The sequence below is a fragment of the Athene noctua genome, chromosome 1 (assembly GCF_965140245.1).
Source record: "Athene noctua chromosome 1, bAthNoc1.hap1.1, whole genome shotgun sequence".
NCBI classification, from domain to species: Eukaryota; Metazoa; Chordata; class Aves; order Strigiformes; family Strigidae; genus Athene; species Athene noctua.
The window spans coordinates 231,908,997-231,932,919 of NC_134037.1; the positions used below are offsets into that span (position 1 = coordinate 231,908,997).

Below are 23,923 nucleotides of genomic sequence, written 5' to 3' on the forward strand. Positions count from 1 at the left end.
GGTGCTCAGGATTCTTAATACAGCTCTCAGCTTACATTTCATTTTCTGTTATGTATATAGCTTCTGTGTGTGCCCCATTTCATTGTGCATTACCTGGGAGATGGAGTCAGGGCTTTGGGAGAATACTGCTGGGATCAGGGGAGGAGAATGGGTTTGACATTTTTAATGTATTTTCTGTGCATGCCATTATACTGTGTGAATAACACCATTTTACTTAATTTTTTTTCACTTAAGTTTTACAGGAGTCTTTTTAATGCTTGCCAAATTGCTGTGTACCTTTCAGTACAGAAATGTAAGATAAATGCATGATAATATAATTCAGTTTCACTGACTTTCCATCCAGTTGGAGGAAAGGAGAAAAGGTATACCTTGACGTCTTCTTCCATTTTAGTAAGTACATTTCAGTAATTTCTCATTCTGGTTTGTTTTTTTCCATCCTTTTGAAAATCATGATGAGATAGAAAATAATTCAGTGAAAATGAGCAAGAGTAAAATAACAGTGACTCCAGATGTCCCTTTGGAAAATGGCATCTGGACTTGTAGGTCAGTTTTGCCCTGATAATTTCTGTTGGCATTTTCTAGTGTCTTTTAAAAGGAGATCCCTTTCCAGTATCATGAACCTGAGCTATCTAGGGTGATTATCTTTTTGGGAAGGTGCTTCATGTGCCAAGAAATCTTCCAGAGACATCACATGCATGGTGACTCAACAAATAGGTTAGTCAGAGTGGGTACTTTTTTTAGTGATTCCTACTTTTTAAGCTAATTTGGACTAGTATGACTGAAGCACAAGAAGGTGGAGTGACTTCCTTACAGTCACAGTCTGAGTCAGTGGCTCAGTACCTCCAGGCTTGCCATATTTTTATTCCAACCACTGAGAAGACCACATGGCTTCCTCTTGGCGTGCTTTCGGGTTTCACAGCTGAGAGGTACAGGCTGTAAAGGCTTTTGCTAAGGATGCGTGAACTGGTGATTTTACAGCAGAAGATCTTAATGTAGGATCCAGACAGCAGCAATCAGTTGGCTTCTTGTCCATTCAATCCACCTCCTGTTTGTGGAGCTCCTCTCAGACATTTTCCTACAGCACTATCACTCACCACATAGTCTCTGCTTACCATGGGAGACAGGAAAATCGCCGTGGTTTCTGTTCCCAGGGCTCTATGTCAACCTTTCGTAGTTTTGGCTGGTGAGGTTTGTAGACTCTTATTTTTGCTCATCGCTTCAATTTTTGAATGAACCTTCCCTCTTTCCTCTCCTCCGCTCCAAAAAACCCAAAGCAAAAAATCAGCTGAAATGGCCAATTTTTGCCGGCTTTCAGATGGAAACCATGCAAAACCACTGAGTTTAGCCTAGTGTCTGCCGGAAACTATAAATAGGACTGTTCGACTGAAACTCAGCCCTGGTTTACTCAAGCCACAACCCAAAGTTGTGAGACAGTCTCTGAACCCGGGTGGATGTTTTGAAGTGTGTTGGCCAAGTATGGTAGCTATAAGAAAATCAAAATTCTGCTGAGTTACCTGCTTGGTTTGGGGTTTCGTTGCAGAAGTTTTGTACAGCTGTATTTACCATCAAATGCTCTGAAGCTTGTTTCTAGGTACCTCCTAGACCTCCTTCAAGTTAGGTAGGGAGCCTTGACCTTCTCAGCATCTCTAATTCTCTGGCTGTTTGGTGAAGGGCTTCGAATTCTTCCTTAATTTTTCAAGATGTTTTGAAATCAAAAAGTGAAATTGTGTTTGCACACTTTTACTCTGAGCATAATATGATTTATTCAAAACCAAGTTTTCTTAAGACCTGACCCATTAATCTCAGCTAGATACGAGAGGTACTGAAGGGAAACATCCTCTTTCCTTCTGTTTAAAGTAATGCTAAAGGCCAAAACAAAAGTAAATATTCAGGGCCTAAATATGCACCAGTCTACCTCTTAGCCCAAGACATGGCACTGAACATCTAGTGTGTTCCAGAAAAGAAGCTAGGCTATAATGGTGTTTGGATCAATACCTTTCCATTACACCAAATAAAATACTTTTTAAACTAGAAATGAAGTTAACTTTGTATATTTAAATTCTTCTATCCTTAGAGAGTAAAGTGTCTCATTGCATCCTGTTGTTGTTTCTGTCTTTTGCTCCTCCAAATTTTGCAGCTAGGGTAGATTAGGATTTCTGTTGGATTATATCATGAGACAGGAGGCCTTTCCAAAGACTTTTTTCCCCAGCTGATACATTAGATTTTCAGTTTATTCACCTGAGATAACAATGTATTCTTGTGTTAGCAGAGCTGTCACACTTCATTTGATAATTCAGAATTTGTTCTTTGGTTTAGTGGATGAGGTGGTTTTGCAAGGCATTGTAATTTAATGAATTTATCTGCCTGGAAGGTGTCACCCAGAATCTCAAAGAGATCTATCTTTATATATTAGTAGATCAGCCTTGACTCTGGAAGCACCTCTAGGTCACAGTGCATTCAAACCACTTCAGTACTGGGCACATAAGTAGGGAGCAAGAAGCCAGCTCCCAATCCAGCTGTCACAGAAGCATGCTGGAGAAATTAATCACAGGGCCAACTGTGTTTATTGTCAACCAACCATGAAATACCATAACAAGGACTCCTCGTGAGAGCATAAATACTGTGTCTTCAATCAGTAATGAGGGTGACACCCCCCAAACCAGAACGTGTATCTCGAGCTCTTTGTGCAGAGGAGGAGGCAGGGCTGCAGCTTCTTAGCAAATCTAGGCAGGCCACTGAAGTGCTGCTTTGTTGTGTGTTCCTTGTTTTCTGAGAGCCCATCTTGAGCCTTGGATGTGATTTGTAGAAGAGCTGAGCATTCACAGCTACAAGTGAACACCAGAAGCTGTACTTTGAAGGTAGAAAGTGCCAGATCACATGGAATGAGAAATCCCCATATTAATGGACATTTTTTCTTACTTAATCCTGTCTCTACCCCATTTCTTGGCCTTTAATAGAGAGGGAGCACCATTTCCTCATGTTCTGGAGGTTGTGAAGGACTCAGGAACAGTAGTGGAGCTGGGGGAGAACTAAATGTTGCATGAAGAGCTGACCAGAGCATAGTGAAAACTAGATGTCCTATTCTATAAGAATTCATGATTTGGAGGAAAAAAAAAAAAAAAAAAAAAAGGATAAGTCAATTTTCAGTCTTATCTATATCTCAAAATATAAGGAGATTTTTTTCTGGAAAAAATGGGAATGAGTCTGTTGAAATCTTTCTGTCTTTACTTCCCAGAAGCTTTTTTTGTTTGCATTCATTGTTCACTTCCATTTTGTAAACTATTTTTAGATGAATTGATGTCTGTCCTTCTTCCCCAAGTTTTTTCTTTGCAGAATAATTTTCAGGGTCTTTCCCTCCAGGCTGGGCTCAGATTCTTGCTACCTTTCTCCCCTCCAGTATGTGGGCATCACAGATAGGAAGGGCATTGGAGAAATCCGCCCCCTAATTTCAGTTTAACTGCTGGCTATAGCTGAAATGGCAGGAAAAGTCTTTCTGAGGCCTGGGCTGGGGCACAGCAGGGCAGGTAAAGCATTAGCAAGCCTCTTTTAAGCCTGCACACATGATAATTTATCAAAACCTCATAATCTAGCCCATGTAGGCATGATTTTTTTGTTTTCTTAATAGCATTGGACAAGTCCTTGGGCAAGAGGAAGCCTTGGTTTGAATCTGAACATCTACAGTATACTGAACAAAAGGCTTCTTGGGGAACCATGCAGAGAAATCAACATGTTTTGCTTAACCCCATTCACAAAAACTGGATATATTTTTTCAATGAAATTATGTATGTGGGTATAAAAAACAGCCTGAAGCAGACATGCAGAATGGGAAATTCTGGCCTAAATTAAAAAAAATTTGCAAAGGGTAGCAAAACGCTGTGGCAGGTTAGGCTGAACTGTACTTTATTTACTCTGTGTTTGTGTTGCTTTTATTCAATTTATCTGTCTAGACTAGCCTCTTCTTCTGTACTGAACTACTCTCTTTAAAGGAATACCGAACTCTTCTGAACGTGTAGTACAAAAATGAAACATTAAAGAAGAGGGCATTTTAGGCTGACTGCTTAAATACGGTGTCTCTCTCTTCTTTAAATTAATAAACAGGACCATTCTGTTACTTCTATTGCAAACATATCTTTTGTCTGTTTGTTTCTCGCTATAAAATACATTAAAAGGACACATGACGGTGATGGGTCGCATGATCCCAACCCAATCAATTAGCAGCTTTTAATGATGACTCATTGTTTTGTCTGTAACATAAAACAAAAGTACACAGCGAAAGACCTAACACAGCCTTTTAGAAAAACTCAAGGGATTTATTTTTCCATTTGTGGTTTCACTTTTTAATCTTTCTCCAAAGCTCGAAGGACAGATCATGTTGAGCTGATACAGTATGTGCATACAGCAGGCTTTTCCTCTTGCTGCTGCTCACATTACTGCCTCACCTCATCTGCAAGTACAATTTTAGGGTATACATCTAATTCCCGCTTCTTATTCTGAAACATCTGGGTTCACCCAGCAAGCCTCAACTTTTGTACAAGCAGCCCTATTTATGTCAGTGAGAGGACTTTTATAAATGCCAAACAATTTCCTTTGCGTGAGTCTGCAGAATCCCAACTGTTTGTTTTCATTATGTATTTTGGGATGTATTAATTCATGTCAAATCTGTATCTGACTTATGCTTTCAGATGCAAAGTGTTTGTAGAAAGACTGCACTGAAATAAGCTCTCCCCATTTCATGTTATGTTGATAGTATCCCATTTCAATTCAGAAGACTTGAAAAGAAGTTTCTTGATTGTCACTTTGTATTAGTTTAACTTTGAGTCTTGGAACCTATCTATCTTACATGGTATTTTCAGCTCTGAAAATCCACTACAAAGTAATGTGTTGAAAAACAAAACAGAACAAAGCAAGAAAAACAAGCAAGCAAACAAAAAGCTCCTCTCTCAATAAAATAAAAAATCAACTGGAACAAAAAGACATCCCCCCACAAGAGAGCTCTTTCTAACAGGATGAGCTGCCTTCTAGATAACTAAACACCAGAAAAAATACGCCTTTCCCACATCTCCTCTCAGACTTCTGTAATTCTTAATCATGAGCTTGCTTTTTTTGTAGACACACTAAACCCCATTGAATCCAATGAGTGGAATAAAGACTTGCTAAGTAGTGGTAGGCTCCAGATATGTTTTTCCATGTGAAGAAGGGGAAAAAATAGCCCTTGACAGGGGAAGAGCTTATACAGCTTACTTTGGAGAGAATAAGGGAGGCCTGCATGTTAAACACTCCATTTGCTCAAAAGTCTCTGCCCTGAAATCTACGAATGAAGGAAAATACTGCCTGAGCCTTCCCTCATCCCTTTTCTCCCCATACTTTTTCTGGAGAGCCCAATGTATTGCCCTGCTTGAGTGTCCCATTGTGGCCTCCCATGCTTCAATCTAATGAAGAAAGTTTCTAGCTAGGCTGCACCATCAATCACCTCCTCCTGGAAATTATATATACTTTATATTCTGCATGAGAAGCAGAGAATTAATAATTTCTTGGTTCATCTATTAAAATATTTATTCTCAAAGTTGTTCCTATCTTCTCTTTTTCTTGGATATGGCAGAGAGTGATGAAAAGATCTGTCCTGCATTAAGGGCTTTTGCAAATAATCCAGAAATCTACACTATAATAAAATATTTTTTCCTGTGGTGAAGGCTCCCGAAACTCAAAGTACATCACATCTTTTCAGCTGCCATTGGTGTGCATACAGAGCTGACTAATTAGACACTAACAAGCATATTTTGCCTGAATCTATTGGCACACAGTCTGAACCTGAGTGTTTCTGCTAACAGTCTTGGTGCTGCCTTCCCTGAGCTGAAGTGTGAGCTGCTGATTACAGGGACATAGGTCTGAAATAATGAAAGTATCTTCTTTTCACTCGAAGGCTGATCCTGCTGATCACCTTCCCTTGCTCAATAAATGAACCATGTTTTTTATCCAATACTTTACACAGGAGAAGCAAAACTGCTGTGTTCTCAAGGTGATTTGTATTACTAGCTAAACATGCAAATGATGAGCTTGGAGGAAAAGAGGAAGGAAAAACATGGGTTGTGATTCAGGCTGACACACGGGTGTTGGATGGCAGGTATTCTCTGTCATATTTGGAAGGAAAAATGCAGAACATTTTGCCTCTGCAGAAATCTCAGGTTCATTAAGCTGCTCTGGCCAGGAGCAATCAGAAAGCTGTCTTTGTTCACTGGGAAGGGCCTTATGGCTTTACCAAAGGGGTCAGCTTGGCCTCTTCCAAGGCACTGGTTTGTAAGGACAGTTCTCCTGCTTTGCCTCAAAAAATCCTTGCTGGTGGTGCTCAGGGCTCAGCTGTCCCCATGGTTTCTCCACAATCCATCCACATTGCTGAAGTCCACCATACCAAGCACTTCAGTGTTTTGGCTAAAGCAGGGTGATGGGTTAAACTCCATGGGTGTCTTCTTGATGATCTCAGCAGTTGATTTTCATATTATCTGATCACCTAAGAAGGTGATGTCAAAAGGCTGTCTTTTTCCTCAGTTTGTCTGGCTTTGTTTCTTTACCTGGTTCTGTAGCCTTAGTGCAGGAAGATTTCTTGATATTGTTTGATTGAATTAACACAGAAGCACTTTAATCAGGAATCCTTGAAAAATATCTTGTTCACAGTATTTGAGCCAGTGAAGTATTTCCCTTGTGGACAAAAGCTCTTAATAACAGAGATGTTAGTGTTAGTTGCCTACATGTAGGCATCTGTTGATATCTGAGCTGTCTGCCCTCCACTGTGTTCTTAGCCTTTGCAGAGAAGTGTGGGCTTCTAGGTGTGATTTACTTCACCCTAGCTTAGACAGCTGCCTGTGGTTAGAGGAGTTTCTCCCTAAACATGCCACTTGTTTTCCAGACCCTAGGGAGGGAGAGTAGGCTGATTCCCTGGATGACGACATAGGCAGATGTCAAGGGTTAAGTGAGTGAAATTCACCCAGGGTGTCCTTTTGTTTGTATAGAATTCAGCACAGCTAAGCTGTGATTTGTCAGCTTGGGCTCCCAAGGCACTACCATCCTTTAGCTCATCAACTCTGATAATGATGCTGGGAGAACCAGGCACAGATTAAAGGAGCTCTTCTACAAATCTGAATTTGCGAGATGTACTTTTACCCGAGTAATCAATCTCTCACTTTAAAAAAAAAATAAATAAAGAAAATCCTCTGTCTTGTCAACATTGGGGATACTGTTAAAGCTGTCTCAGCTAATGAGGTGGTGAGGAGATCAACCTCTTATGCTTAATGCTGACAGTGATCTTCATTGATTGGCACTAATTGCCTGTGGTCATAGATCATTCTTCCCTAGCAGGTGAAGATGGGCTTGACCTCTGCACACTAAGGCTCCCAGCACATTGATCACTTAGTAAAGAAGAGAAAGCTTAGCAAGAGGGGAAAACAATTCTGTCATAACTTAGTGTAGCAATGCCCTAGAGAGGTGTCTCCTAAGAGACCCACTTGTCTTCTCACCCTTGTACACCAGAGCAGTTCATCTGCTTCCTTGCAGTAAAAGAAAAGAGATGGGAGGTCCTGATGGTTTAATTCCCAGATGAATGAGGTCAGGCATCTCTTGTGTGCAGTTATGAGCAGGTCTCCTTGTTTCTCTTTTTACTTCTGCTTTTCCAGTGGGCCATCTTCAAAGACACATTTCTCTGTGGTAACACAGGACTTGTCCAGTGGGACTGAACACCTTCTTTGAGCAAGTATTTAATCTCTGGGCTACTAAACATCTAATGAAATTGTCCAATGGTAATTCCTTCTAGTTATTGTTTGTTGATTGTTCATTTTTTGTTGTTTTTTTTTTTTCTTTTTTTCTTTTTTTTTTCTTTAATAAGGTGTCCCCTTCATAAGCAGAACAAAACATTTCAGGAGAAATGTTGTTTCCCAAGAAGAGCTGCTGGCAGCACCTCCAATACCTTCAAGGAGTGATGAATTCAATCCAATACGTGTACATGGCATAGGGTGTTTTATTATCCCTTTGTGTATTTGGAGCCCGTGTATTAATCATCACCTAGAAGCAAGAAGAAAATTGTTAGAGTCTCTTGAGGTGAAGGCTGTGTGTAAAGAAGCTGAGGGTTTTGTGGTATATTGTAGTGATTTGGAAGCTGAATTAACCTGCAATTTTTATTTTATTTTTTTTTTTCTTTAGCACAACCAACCATGGCTACAGAAATGGATTTCTTGCTGTAGAAAAAGAAAATCAGGTTTTTATGTATTTCCTACCAGATCAAAGTGAAGAGAGTTGTAATTTTTCATCCTTTTGACATGGTGATACAGGATTAGGTGCATTTGATCTATGTAATTTGTGGGCTCTGGTGGGCTTTTTATTGAAATTCTATGGTATTTACCTTTACACTGATATGCACTTTTAATAGTGGAAGGCAGAGTTCTGACCTGGCAGAAAAAACTGAATATTTTTTTTTTGCTGTGATCCAAGGATGATCTTTCATCTCATCCATGTACCTGCAAGTAGACATGTAGTCTCCGTATGAGATAGTGTGCAAAATCTGACACCTACAAGTTCGCATGAAGAACTATGATTTTGCCTCCTGGGTAGTGGGAGGGAGAAGATAAAAAAAGCTCCCTAAAGCAAAAATACCAAATAATCTTGGTATGTTTAAGAACATGAAATGTAATACAAAAGTGGCAAGTCAAATCAAATGTTCTTCTGATCCTGTATACTGTTTTCAACACTGATGAGAAGAGAATGCTTCAGGAAGAGTGAAATACAGGGCAAACAACTGTAGTATTTTCCCCTAGTATTTTCTCAGCCTTCACTCTCTTTAAACTTGAAATTTTCTGAGCCTGACCAGGGTTTGTTCACCTTCAGTGGACTTCTCCAATCTTTTCAGTATTCCCTGGAACCTACATACAATTTCTGGATCTACAACATCCTTTGTCAAGGAATTCTGCTTGTGAAGAACTACTTTCTTTCATTTATTTTGAACTTGTTTCATGTTACTGTTATTTGATGTCCCCTAGTCCTACTGTTAAATCTTGGAATAACTGTACAGTTACAGGTCCAGCCATGGTTGGTTTTATATGAAAGGATGATTCAGAATGCCAATTCAGGGGCATTTTTACCAATCAAATACTAAGATAACTTGCAATTTTCTTTTCTTTCCAAAATGTGTTTTGGTGTGCCGTTCTGGACTGTTCCATCATAAAACAAACCCTATACCTAATTACTTGCATTTACCCCTTTTGCTTGCATGTTGTGGTAGCCGCTTACACAAATCAGGACTAAACTTTTGTTTGCATAGCTCAGAGAGCTGTGTTATCATAACACCAATCTAATGTCATCGACTGCTTGAGGGAAAAGAACCCACAAGTTAGGCCAAACATGCTGGTTGATTGACTGATGGCAATAAAACCCTTGTATGGGGCTACCACAAAGTTCAGATGGTTTGGCGAGGCCCTCTCAGCTGTATTGTCTCACATTTCTCTCCAATTGTGTGTGAATAGACAATTTAACGAATGCCCGGTCAAATGTGTCTTCTGTCAAGGGTGGTGCTCCCATCCCCATACCTCCATTTTGTGTTTTGCCACACAAGAACAAAGAGCCCAGACATTTCAAAACAGGGTCATCATCATTGCAAGACAGCACGGGAAACCAGAATGGCGAATTAGGTCACAGCTTCTTAAGAACTTTTCTCCTTCATCAGCGCTAATGCTCTTTTTCATAAATTAAGTAATAAACTCTCAGAGTGAGATAGTATGTCTTCCTAGAAATCTGGATAGCACCTAGGATAATGAAGCCCCCTTCCTTTTTATGGCCTCTAGGCATCATCATAATATAAATTATCAATAAAATAATTCTAGTTCATGGTCACAGCATATAGACAGATTCACTCAGGTAATCTGGGAACACAGTAATCAATTACTTTTTAAAAAAGAATTAATAATCAGTATTTCTAAACTTATGAAGGTCAGGGAGGATGCTCAATTTATTGTCTGAAAATGGAAGGCCTTTGCTCATTAATAGGATGTAGGAAAGTTTTTAAAGCTAGTCTGATTGGGTGCTTGTGGATCACATTTACAAAAGCATTTGGATGCTTAAAGGTACTGGCATGATAAATTCTACCCCAGGAGTTTTTCTCCATCTTTTGACACTCAGAGGTACTGTACAATTGGTGTAGTCATGCTCTGGAAGGAATTATCCTGGCTGAAAGGCCAATCTGCAGGTCTGGACGACAAGAGTTGAAATTTCTCCTCCAGCACTGACACTGTCCTGCAGTGTTAAAATAAGATATAAACTTATCACATCTCCTCTCACACTTCATTTCTACCCATTTGTAAACAAGGTGCAGTTTTGTTCACTTGCAGAAAGTGCTTTAGGATCAATGACTGATAAAATCTACTATTTTCATTCTGGGGCAAGACTCAAGTTCATTGTCCAAGGTCTTGCTATTTCTGCTGACCTTGCCTGCAGATACGCTAAATTATGAGTTACTGTTAACTGTGATAAGGCTTCTCTGGTGTGAACAAATATTCATTAGGAACTTAACCGAAGCAATTGTTTCAGTTTAAATAGCTTAACAGTGATCCACTGAATGCAGATTAGGCTACTGAACCTGGAGTACGGTTCGTATTGATGCTGAAGACACAGAGTTTACATTATGAAACCCCAAATCCATTCATTCTTTTCCCCTTGATGTGGAAAGTCTTTCCATCTTAAAAAATTGTGATTATAGTATCTCAGTTTTCTTAGTATGTGTGCACTCCTCAGGAACAGCTAGGACTTCTTGCAAAGAAATTCCTACTCTTGCAGAAAACTTGCAGGTATGAAAACTGAATGCATGTATATAATTAGGGAATTAGGGATTGCCATCATGGAAATGTTTAGAAGGCTGACACATCGGGGAAGTTTTAAACTTTTAACCTTACTAAATCCATTCATTAAGAACACCCTTTGTGCTCATGGCTGATTCCCACACATTGTTCAGCATCATCACTGTTGGTCTTTAATAGCCCTATTGAAAGTCAGCACTGAGTACACAGTGCTGCAGAGGTGATGCCTCAAATCTGACACTGATGGCTACGGTCTTTGGTGGTCCCTACCTGCAGAGGTTGTGTGATGAGGCTTGAGAACTCATTGATGAGAGAAGCCAGAACTGAAGTGGGCTTGTATTCTTCTCTCTCTGATTTTTCCTGCTTACACCTGAAGTTTTTATGCTATTTCCTGCTCTCAAAAAAGAGGAACTCATCAGCTCCCAGTATCACTTATTTTGTTTTTTGCTTTGTCAGTCATTCTTCTCATGTATTTGGCAGGTGGTCCTGGCTATTTGCAGTCCGTTGTGCTTATCTTATCCCCTGTCTGTTAATTTTTGTTGGTTGGATGCCATTTACTTGCAACTACACCCTTCTTCGGTAGTCATGTTGCTCATGCACTTATGCAAAATGCTTATACATCGCATCTTTCTGTGACATGAGTGTTACAAAATACATTTTCTTGTTAGTTATCTTTGTTAGTGTCCTTGTACATATTTGAGTCGAAGGCAGGTTAATATTAATTATATTCTGAGTAATACATTTGTAATTTCTAGGTGTCACAGACCTCTGTTTTGCTACACCTGCATATTGGCAATGTTGTCCACCTTTCTGACCTGTCTTCCTGTGGCACGACAGGCTTGTAGCCTTTATTTTCTTACGGTCTGAATGCTGGTGGCCACACTGTGTGGTGACCTTGTAAAGCAGATGGATATTTTGTTGGCCTTTGCATGGCTATTTCTGCAGATAATGAATCTGCAATTGCCTGCTGAGGAAGAAAAGGAACTGTATTCAATGACTAATAAGGCTCTTCATAACTCTACCTCAAGGACACAGAATACTTTGCTCTCTCTAGGGAAAGCAATTCTGCCACAAAATAAGGTCAAGGAGTGGACCACATCTCTGGCAATATGATGTAGTATCATTTGTAGAAATGATGCTTGGATTAAATGGCCGGTTTGTTGCTTCCCCTTTGAACTCATCCTGTCACTGTGATTTTGGAAGCTGCATTCCTTGGTGGATACAAGGTTTGAAGAATGAGAATGAGATCCTCCTCGACTTTATCCCCAGCTCTGCTACCATCTTCTCTTGTGACACTGAATAAACCACTGTAGACATTATTAAAATATTGGAATAATAGTCAGCCAGGAAAAAAAATATGTTTTCTATAAAACTTAATTTTTTCTTGGTGTGGTTGGTGTTCCTTAAGATAATTACAGGGAAAGTCATTGATTCTGAGGGAACACAGCTATCCCAGTGCTCAGGAAGATGAGCCTCTGGAGTGGCCTTGTGTCTGGTGCCCTCTGCTCCTTGGCAGCCCCCCTGGGCAGGACCACACCTCAAGTGGCCTAAGGATGTGAAAAGGTATATGCTACCCACACTAAATGTTTGTTCTCCTAACAGCCGATGAGTCCAATCCCTGGGAAGCCCTTGACCCACTCTTAATCTTAGACTACTCACACTCTCAGTTTACTCATGAAGTTTACTCATGACACCTGCTTTACAGTGAACGCTTAGGTAAATAAGGCAGCTGCTCTTTGTAGTGGTGTAATCATCCTCTAAGGTTGTGCTGGATAATGGGATGGCTAAAATGATAACTGAATTTTTGCTAGTGTTCTCATCTTTCTCAACTGCTGAGGTGTTTTCGAATCATCTGGATGAGTCAAGCAAGCATTCCTGCACCAAATGTTTCCCTTTATCTTCTTGGATAATGACGGAAAGTACCTTGGAAAAGGAGCTTGCAAGTAACTGATAGTCAAAAGCAATAGGGGTGCTTATAACTAAGGAAAACAAAGTGAAAATGTTTGCTTTTAGGGAACACAGTCATAGATTGTATTGAGAACTTAGACAAAATTAACCATGATAACAAGTTGGGTTTTTTTTTAATTTAACAAAATGTCATCCTATGCAGTTCTAAAAGTGGTGCACCACATCATGGGCCCAGTGATACACTCATGAGTTCTCCCTGTGATTTTGGCCTCATCTTATGGCTCTATTGCAGTTTATTGAACTAGCCATTTAACTACTTAAATATTAACAGCATTCAATTAACTTTCCTTGGATCTATCTGGCACTAAGAAGAGAAAAATTCTAGGTTTTAAAATGTGTGACTTAACATGATTAAATGGTGAAATGAATAATGTTTTAATGAGTGATTTGTAATTATTTAATAATTAAAGAGCTCATGAATATTCTTGAACACCCCGTGGAAGATCTAAATTGTATGCTGATTTCATCAAGCATTCAAAACTAATCAGAATTTATTTTTATAGCATCGTTTTAAACATAGTCTACAAGAACATTGCCATCATAATACAAACAGAACAGAAAAGTGTCATACTATAATAGCTCTGCTGTTTTAGTATACGATCTTGATTTTTCCTTGGAAAAGATTTTTCTGCACTAATGGATTGCAGCTGAACTACCTTCCAAGTCTCACAGCAGCCAGTCGGGTTTCATCAGTGGTTCAGTGACAGGTTAAATGTCCATCAGTTTTGATGTGTAAACGCAGATGAATGGTAGCCGCTTGCTGCAGGGAGATCTGTCCCATTCACCCCTGCCTGGAAACAAAGATAAAGAGACACCACAACGGAAAACAAGAAGATGTAAAAAAGAAAATGTTTCACTCCTGACATGAAATCGTTCAATCTCAGCTCTGTCTCTGGAAATCCAATTTTCTTTCAATTTGTGTTTCCATAGTATGTACATTGCAGCTTTGGGCAACATCTTAATAAGATGATGTTTTCTCTAGCTAATCCTGGAAATTCTCACCCCACAGGGATAGCAGAGTTTCAAGAACAAGGTGCACTATCTGAATCATAAATCATTCCAGGTTTTTCTTAACTCCTATATTCACGGTCAGGCAATTTTTTATGTTAAACAGGCTGTTAACTAGTCCTCCAGCAGCTCTGAAAAGGGATAACAGAGGCCTCTGGATGAAGGTTGTCAGAGATCCATCACACCATTTCAAAGATGACCCCTGCAGGCAAAAAAACCTCCAGAAGCTTAACAGAAACCACAGGTTGCTATTAAATTCTGAAAGCAGTTTGGTACATTTATATATGCTGGGATGGAAGAAGGACTGAACGGGGTTCCTCTTCCACATGGATGTCGATACAGATATTGCTTGTGGGGATATCATTGTCCTGTAGAACTGCATGAATAATTCATTTTTAATTCCATATTAGATTAATTTCACCTCATCCTCTCTTCGTGAATTGTCCTCAAATAACTTGTAATTTTCTTGAATATATTTGTTATTCAGAATAGACTATAGCACTCATGAGTAATTCATAGCAGGTAGGTGACATTCAGAATTCAGAACGTTCAGGATGGATGCACAGGTCATTGCTGTGCCCTGTTACATGGGTAAAAATTACAGATTCAAGTTTCTACTTCCAACATCACTTACTTTTACTATTCTACAATGCTAATTCTAAATTCACCATATCAGCAATAACTCCAGTAGATACTGGCTGGAATACTTGGAAGTAGGAAGACATGCTGGATAAATTCATTAAAAGAACGTAAAAGAAAATTTTCATGTAAGATTTTTATAACACCACGTCTAGTCTAGTGACCTGACATTCTGTCAGACACTAAATAGAGAACTTTTTATCCACCGTCCAGCTTGTCCTTTGAAATTGTACTTCAACTTTCCTTCTTTAGATGACACAAATGGAATATGACGCTGATCAGAGTTTATCACTTCAAATTTTTTGATTTTTTGAAACTCCCATCTTCCCTTATTCCTACCCCACAAAACCACTGAAAGATAAAAAGCCATAAATTTTTGATAACTCCTTAGTTTTGCTAACACTGAAAAGGATTTCCATGGCTACAAAGGAAAACTTCACTTGAAAACAAAAGCATTTTTTAATAGTAGACTTTTTTTATTAGTTGAGTCATGAAGTTCTTTCAGCTGATGTTTGTTTTCACTTCTGGTCATGGAACACTTGCCTTTTGGTAATTTTCCCCCATCCAGAACTGAGTTTCTTTCTGTCCCTGAGCAAGTTTACAAAGGTATTCATTCTCATCTGCACTGGCGATGCTCGTTATGTGACCTCTTGCCCTTTCAGTTCAACAGTTTCTCTGCACAGTAGAGAGGGTTAAATGTAGATGTGAAATGGCCTGAGATCCGTGAATAAGAGGCAAACAAAGGAAAATGTGGAACAAATGATTGGGGATTGTAAAGGGACAGGACCATAAAAGTCCAAGAAGGGGAAATCTAACAGAAGTAGAAATGTGAAGTGACAGAGAAAGCCATGGAAAGCTCACATTTTCAAAAGGAAGGAAATCACATACGGAAAAAGAGAGGAACAGAAGAAGGTTGCTCAAAAAAAAAAAAAAAAAAAAAAGCAAAACCCCCTGCTAATTTGGGAATGGAATAGACAGTTCTCTTCTCTGTCTGTCCAAACAGCCTGTGTCCTCAAGAGTTTGCCTTTGTTAGGGAAGGATACACTTTCATCTACATCTTGAAGCAAAAGCACACACTGTACTGGTGTTTAGGCTCAAGAGAAAACTCTTATCTTCACCATCCTGAGGCATTTAAATTTCACACACTCTTATAGACGTGACTCAAGAAGAATATGGCACCCCAAGGCAAACATCTATGGAAGCATTGTGTTTGTCTTCTGAAAGATGCCGTAAGTATTTCTGGTACAGGGCTCACCTGATACATAATCTGAGCAGGTGACAAGGTGAAGTCAGAAAGTCTTTTAGCAAGTGTCTCTGGTGAGGTTGAAAAAAGGTTCATTATTCACAAGGGGTTTGATAAATCACACAAAGAGGTCCAACCCGGTAGGCATTATGTTGTGTGTTGTGTGGGAAGCAGAGGGAGGAACTATAACCTATCAGTTTTGCGTCCAGTTACAGTCAAGGATCCCCAGGAGCCTCCTTGATTTCTCTTCATTGGTGTATTATATATACCTTATTTCACTGCATGAGGAAAATAGACCCCATGCTCACAACGCCTGACGTAATAAAGAAGACAGGATAACAAGAGAAATGAATAGAAGCCCTAAGTTCCAAACAGGAGCTGACTTGTTGCTACTTGAGTGTGTCCTGTGGTGAGACAGAGTGCAACTAATCTCACCAGCAGCACTGAGCTGAGTGTCATGTACTTTTGGTCAACACTGATACACAGAAGAGAAGCAGAAAGGGAGAAAAGAAAGAGGCAGGTACAAGAAAGACAGCTGTGGGAAGTAGAGAAGAAATTATGAATACTCCTGTTCTGAAGAAGCCAGTAACTCAGCTTGGGTCCATGTAATTCTCTTTTGAGTAAGTAACAGTGACCTTTGTAAGTAACCCAGCCTTTCTGAGACAGATTTTGGCAGGTCTGTTTTGCAGATGAGTTCAGGTGAGGTGGGTTAGAAATTACATTATGTGAAGGATTAAGTCTGTCAAATATTAGGGGCAAGAATCAGTCATTACAATGTTTGACTGTGGAGTTCTCAATACCAGAAAGAAACAAAGAATAAACACAAAAGGAAAGACTCACTCATCTTTCCAGAAGACAGAGTATTATCTCCCTATTATCTCTTCTGATTTGTCTAAGCTGAGTTCAGCATTCCAGAGGGACATTCAGTAAAGTAATACTACAAAATGAAGAGCAAATGCTAGTAGATATTCGGGGTCTCGCTTTTTTCCCTTTATCTTAAAAAAAAAAAAAAAAAAAAAAAAGTAAAAAGGAATAAAGCATCAGTGTATGAAAAGCACTAATTTAGGAGTCGGATGGTCGGATGCCATTTAGGTTATAAGCAGAATTAGTTTGCTGCTGTCATTATAGGGTCCAGTGGGTGCAGCTGTACTTCAGCAATCCATTTCAATGGATGGTGCAATGCATCACAGTTTGCAGATTCTGCTTTGGATCTTCCCTCTGGAGACACACCGGCAGGTTCAGCAGGCCAGCCCTGAAAGGTGTGCAGGCCTTTGTGAGTTCCCAAGACTCAGCAGAAAGTGGTTTGGCAAGCCTGGAGTGTAGTGTATTAGTTTGTCTTCGCTGGGGAGGACCTGTCTTTGCAATACTAATAGGGATTTCAGGCTGGTGCATCATGTTGCTTTAGAGAACAAAACAGATCTGTCAGATCTGAATTAAGATGGATTTTTGTTGAAAGTTCTTGGAATTGATTTCTTTCCAGTTTCCTTCTTGGTAAGTAGTCAGCACAGTCGGGTTCAACTTACAAAATATCATTGATTTCTCTCCCCAAACCACAGATGATTCAGCTTGTAATTTTCTCTACAATTATAGAGCAGGTCTCCTTAGAAACTGCTTGTATCCATTCAAAGTTTCATCTTGTGGAAACCACATTTCCCCTCTCTTTGGCCAGATGTGCTTGGCATGAGTCCAAGCAAAAAAGAAGGAGGAAGGTACGATAAATATTCTCTTACTCCTGTTCTCTCTTCTCTGCTTCCTGAAAGGAGATTCACAGCATTACAGTTTCATCTCTCTCTGAGTGCTTTGGGATCTCAGATCACTCCAAGTGGTTGGGTCAGCTATAGGGCTTCTCATGACTGTAACAGAAACAGCCAGCATGTTGCATAGCCTTTCCCCTCTAAGGTAGGACAGGGTGCAACACAGAGGTCATGGTTTCTCTATCCTGATGTAGTGTCATGCTACCAAAGGCTAGTTAAGCCAAGCTGATTGCACAATTGCCTCTGTCTTGGCTGGCTGTCATATGTTTCTCCTCATGTACAACTTCAAAAACACACAGGGGAAGTCTCCACCTTCTCTTGGCATGCCCTGTGACCCTTAAAGTAACCCATCCTCATGCAGGGACTCCCTGTCATGGAAATTGCTTGGCTTCTGGGTTTGAGAGACAGGCTCAGATAAACCACAGGATCTAGTTTGGACAAATAAATCATAGGACCTAATGACAGTTTGCAGAGCTTTGCAAGAGGGAAGCTTGCACTGGGGCAAGGTCACACACACCTCTGCTCTCCCCTCAGTATTTTTTTGAAAAGGTCAAGATAACGTTAAATTCATTTTACATGTATAAAAAAAAAAAAACCAAAACCAACTCAGATCTTCTGCCTTAGTAACTGCAAAGTGGGTCTGTCCTGGCAACAGAGGCAGAAATGTCAGAGTTTGCCCATGTTTTGATCTTAATTGTGCCACAAGAAACACCCAGAGGGATTAAATTTCAATCATTGCCGTAGAGTTGATTGACACTTGCATAAAAGATGTTGAAATCGTATCTGTTGTGTGGAAAATTTACATCCACTTAAGAGATAGAGAAGGCATAAGGAATAAATAAAATGACAGTGATGCCTCTATAGGACAGAAAGTAGCAGGTATGTATGAATGTGTTTATATATATAGCACACACACACACACACACACACTTATGAATGTGTATATACATTGTATATATATATACATATGTATATAAATGTATAGATACATAAGTTTGGGCACATATGTGCGTAACAGCTATGCAGAGGTATTAAATATATGCAAAGAATATTAAACCCCACTACCTTACTAATAAACTGAGAGGGATCTAAGAAAAGATAAAACAAAAAAAGAGATAGATCCCAGTTTTAAGAATGTGTGCTCTTCTTTCCCTTTTTTCCTACCTCCTTTTCTCTGTAGGGAGAGAAATCTTTGTCCCTGAGGTATTTATATCATGACAGCTTTTGCCAGCATGGTTCTTTGTTCTGGAAAAAGTAACTGCTTCCAGTATTATGTCTGAAAGCTTTTGATGTACCAGTGTTTTCCCTCAAACACAAATGGCTGAGATCTGGTCTTCTGGATACCTTTGTGTACACTGCTTTAAGTGTCTTTGTGGATTAGGCCCTTAATCTGACAAATTCATTGAGAAATTACATGGGTTTGGAGGGCAAACTCCTGCCTCAGAACGGGAGGCAGTATGGGAGACAGCCATCACCCCAGAATTTCAGCCAACACTCTAAAGTTGTTTTCTGAGGCTAGAGAGTGTGCATGTGGAGATTTCACTTGTGTAATTTTTTGGGTGTACTGTGGTGTGGATAGGTGCCCACTCCTCTCTGTGTCAGCTACAGGGCAACACCTAACAGAGACTTTGTGTAAACTGTTCCTTTGGGAGAGGATTTTCACATTATGCCAATACTGAGGTCTGCTGGTAGAACAATGTTATGGGACAAAGCTAAGAAGCTTTTCAAGCTCTATTAAATTTACATAGGCTCCTACCCATTTCTTAAATCCTGCTCAAGCATCCTTGTGAACAACAAATAACTTTCCAAGTCCCTTAAAAAAACACTGATGCATAGTGCACATTTGCACTGATGATCTTATTTCAAATTTAAATATTTAGTAAAGGAGCTGAAATGACCTCTTCCTCTATACATATGCAGGCTACAAATACACCAGTAGGCCCAGATAAATAATTTCCTTAAAATTACTCTTGACTCTTAACTGGGGGTAGGATATATTTTGGTGAGGGCATACTTTTTACAGACACCACAGCCTGGAATCCAGGTCTTCCCTAAAATGGGCCCATGTGGGTGGTTTTCAAGAGCTTGCTCAGCATTCACTGAGATCTAAGTGTCCAGCAGCTTTTTGTGGCCCTCTTGGAAGTCTGCTCTGGGGCATGTCTCCAAGAGATGTTTGTTGATACCTCCTACAGACAGTGCGGGAGATCGACATCTGAAATCACACCAGGAAACTCCTTCTAGATGAGATTATTGATGTACTATCTGAAAAACTGCACTTGACTTCAGAAAGCTTCTTTGTCTTCCATGTAATACAATGAAAGATGCATTCTGTCTTTTGGGATGAGCAGCAGTGGATGATGATTATTGTGCTAATTCTGCAAAACAAGGGCAAATAAGCGACCAGAGTTTTCTACCCACTCTTCAGTCTCACCACAACATTTTTGTAAAAGACGTCATTTCCAAATGCTTGCCATTTGCAAAACAGCAGTCTCTCCACTGCAGCTAGATGCATAATTCCTACAGGTGCTGATGCATTTCATTACCTCTTTTTGTTTTGTCCTTGAATAATCTGTGAATTAACTGTGATCATCCCAAATGCATCCATTACCTGGTACTATTGACAGCACACTTTTGACAAATAATCCTGGGCTTGTTGGTTCTTTGTGAACAGCCTTATTCCAAATAATCATGCAGATGCATAAGCCATGTTGTATGCTTCTTTCTCCAGACTCGATGGAATTAATTCTCAGCAGTAGGGTTTCAGATTGTGAATTAAAAATCTGATTTCTATGAATATCTTACAATACTTATTAGAAAGTTACAGTCTCACTCACTCGCTTGCTACTATGCTTGTAGTAAATTGGTACAGAAAGTTACAGGGTTTCAGGGATCACAATTTAAAATCGGATTTTTAGATTTTTAAGATTTTCAACAGACTTCACAGCCCACAAACCCCCGATGAAAGTCAGTGGGACACTGCAATTCCGTTTCATTAGGACTTAAATGAAATGTTCTGCCTCTGCCTTATTAGCACAGCTGAAGCTGGCTTGTTTGAATCACAAAACATTTTCAGAGGATTTTGCTGGGTCTGTTCTTTCTGCTTTCATGAAGATGTCTGTTTGCTGTCTGGTTCTCATAGCATGGACATGTTCTGCTTCCCAAAACCTCTGCCTGATGTTAGGATGCATGATGCTACTCATTTGCACTCCAGCTCTCAGCAGCCTTATGTATCCACACAACGATGGTTTTTGAAGGCTGGGCAGGGGTTTCACAGGGAGAATCAGAGCAATCAGATGCATTGCAAAACAGCAAAGATGTGGTCATCCGAAAGAAACAGCAGTGCAATAGCTGAGGTTGTGCAAAACACTTAGATTAGTTCCCAGAGCTCTCTGTCACACTTTCTGTCTCCTTGTCCTCTACCCCTGTGTTGCTAGGATATTTGTCAACAGAATGGAAATTATACTGTTCCTGGGGAGAAATAGAATTTAATATTAATACTATCTCCTGTGGAAAAGCAAGAGTGAGTCAGAGCTGAATAGAGTTTGTTTTATATACGAAGTCTTTCATTCTGCAAGGTAACTCAAAGCACAGTGCTGTGAATTTAATGCTACCGACTCGGGTGGCTGTGTAGGAAAACACAGCAGGCTTTATGCATTAAGCAGAAACGTGCGCTGCTGTAGCCATTAGGAGCAGTTTCACTAACAAAGAAATAGGGGAGAAATGCTCATCAGAGTCTTTCTCAGTGGGCAGTATTTGATAAGTGCCACAAGAAGCTTTGAATACACACGGCTGAAATCAGGTAGGATCACCTTGTTTTAAATGGACTCTGCTTTGTCTTTGGCTTTTCCTTTATTTATATTCCTCCTCAAAATGAAGCTGTTCTGCTCTCCTCAGCAGTGGCTCCCATGTTCCTGCTGTCCTTTTTTCCAAACAAAATAATATAATACAATTTAAAACATTAGGATTCAAGAATACAAAGCTCAAAATAAGCAGGTTTTTCTGTTCTTTTAAGTTGGAACTCCACCTTTCCTTTCAGTGACTTTTCTGTAATGTCTCACTGTATTTGTCCTGTGTCCTGTCATGTCCTAGCAGATGATGTTGTAAGTAGCTGGTGCTTCCCCACACTATAACTCCCTGTGGAGAAGGAGGTTACCTGCTGAAGTTAACCCTGCACAGCTCTGTGTGCTGGTGTATGGATATCGCTGCCTGGTCAAACAAACCCAGCAAACGAGAGGCCATGGTTACTTCTGTTCTGCTCTGAGATGCTGCTTTCTCTGTTTGTGGCCAGGCATGGACAGACATAAGAGGAAGGAGGAGAGAAAGGATAACAGAGCTGGGGAAAAATATGGTGTTTTGTTGATGCTTGCAGGATCCAAGGCAGATGGTCAGTCACAGATGGATGCTTTGGGATGGCAGGTCAGCCACAACAGCTATCACTCTGGTTGCTGGCTCTCTTCCCCAGTTAACTGTGTGCCCTGGTCATCTCTCTCTCTCTCTCTTTTTTACAGATCTTTCCCAGTCTGGGCAGCTCTGGATGGCTCATAACATCTCAGCCTGTTGGCTGCAGTACAGTCAGTCTCAAGATGGCTGAAAAGCTGAGTTCAAGATGGAGAGAAAAGGCAGCTGGTGGAAGAGGAGTTTTGAGGGAAGGGGAGACAGGAGAATTGCATGCTTCTGGGTCCTTGCCCACACAGTGTGTGTGATTGAGAGGGGCTCCAGTGGGGATCTCATGGAGCTACTGTGATTCTTCAGGTCCAGAATGGCTTTGTTACTGGCCTAGAGCAGATGCAGTCTGGCCACTGCCCTTTCTACAAGTCCTTCCCTCTCCCACTCGCTTGTTTTTTTGTTTTGTTTTGTTTTTTTTTAAGGAGGCAGAAAGGGAGACAGACTATCCCTTCATTATCTTATCTCATTACTTCTGGTGCATCTTTTAATGAACTAATTTCTAACTCCAAGCAATTTCTACACATTCCTTGGGCTTTTCCAGCTGGAGGATTTTATTGGTGTAATTCAATATTCTTCTCCTCCTTTTGTATTTTTCCCATTTATGCTCAGTGTTCAAGACTAAAAGAACATTTATAAATCTAGTGTACACTTCCCAAGCTTCTATACCCCACTAGTGTAAGCCAGCAAAGTCATTACTGTACTCTCCCATAGGAGTCAACAACTGAATTTAAGGAACCCTAAGCTTTACTAGCATTAATAAAAATAGACAAAAATGCTTTACTACTCCTTTTTTTCTGGCACAATCCTTGGGCTCTTAGTCCCCAGCAGGTGAAGAGCTGCACTGGCATGCCTATACACGTTAAGACTTTGAGCTGCCATTTTTCATGCTATTGCCACCTGCCACCCAAAAGTACTAATCCTTTTGGAAATAACAAAGGGGGTCTCTAACAAGTGTTGCATCATGGAAATATGATTTCAGTGGTTTTAAGTTGTTAAAATGTTCATTCTCTCTGTAGTTTTCTTCCTTGTTTTTATTCCCTGCTCCATTTAATAAAGTCCACCTGCAAGAGAGCAGTGGAAGAAGAAAAGAAAAAAAAATCCTTTCAAAGCCATGCAAAATTACTTTTGAGTCGCATGCAAATTCAGTCCTATTATTCATGAATTGCTATATGCAGCCTTTCTCTGTCAGGTCCTGAATCAAGGGCAGAAGTGCTATCTCTACAGCAACGTGAAGCTTTATGACAGTAAACCTATGAGGGAAACCACTGTACCACTGATATGAGCTCAACCTCCAGTGGCAGAGCTCACTGCTGGTGTTGTTATGCTCATCAGTAACCTAAAGCAATTGGAGCCCAGAGGATAAAGCTGGGGTTGGAGAAGGCTATGAGGAGAAGTTTATGGTCACAGACACAGCCACACACACAGCCACACACACACACAGAGTGAGTCTAGGGAGGACCTCAGGAAGCTTATGGCTACTGAACTGTGCCCTTCTCAGCAGTCTAGGGCCACACCAACAGGTACAGACAATATGTTTCCTGCTTTTTATGTGGATTTCTTCACTGAGAAAATATCTGTCCCTTTCTGCAGGCATTAACCACAGAAGTGTTAAATGCAGACAGAGTGTAAGTGAATGGGCTATTGGTCCTGTTCACCAATTTGCTTGGTAACCATTGCCTTTAGTCAGACATTATGTCTTTTGTCTCCATACTTCCTGACAGCTGGAAATCCTGGTCTTTGTGGCAGCATCAAAGTAGGGTTGTAGCCTTTTCCTGAAAGAGTGCAACCAGCAGCACCTCCTGGAGATTTGCAATGGCATTCCCAAACATAGCATGAGTTCACTGAATACCAAAGGTTTTGTATCATACAGGGATGATTAAGTCCCAGACAATTAAAGATTATTTTAGGATAAAACTAACATTGGTAACACCACTTAGATTTCTAGGATGAGATTTTGCTCTACAAAGCACTGAAAGAAAGCAAGAGATGCTGAACATAGCCAAACGGTTTCCTTCTCCTACATGAGCCCATAACCC

The 23,923-nt window shown here is 40.1% G+C and overlaps 1 protein-coding gene across 1 annotated transcript; it reads right to left on the reverse strand.

Annotated features, from left to right (window-relative positions):
* Nucleotides 1-13,505: 13,505 nt before the first annotated feature.
* On the reverse strand, nt 13,506-21,680 carry LOC141958479 (snaclec bitiscetin subunit alpha-like). The gene is made up of 5 exons (XM_074901278.1): nt 21,595-21,680; nt 16,283-16,426; nt 14,988-15,099; nt 13,874-14,007; nt 13,506-13,590 (listed from the first exon to the last, which is right to left on the reverse strand). Exons 1-5 carry the CDS (start codon nt 21,678-21,680, stop codon nt 13,506-13,508), a joined length of 561 nt encoding a protein of 186 aa, XP_074757379.1.
* Nucleotides 21,681-23,923: the final 2,243 nt, after the last annotated feature.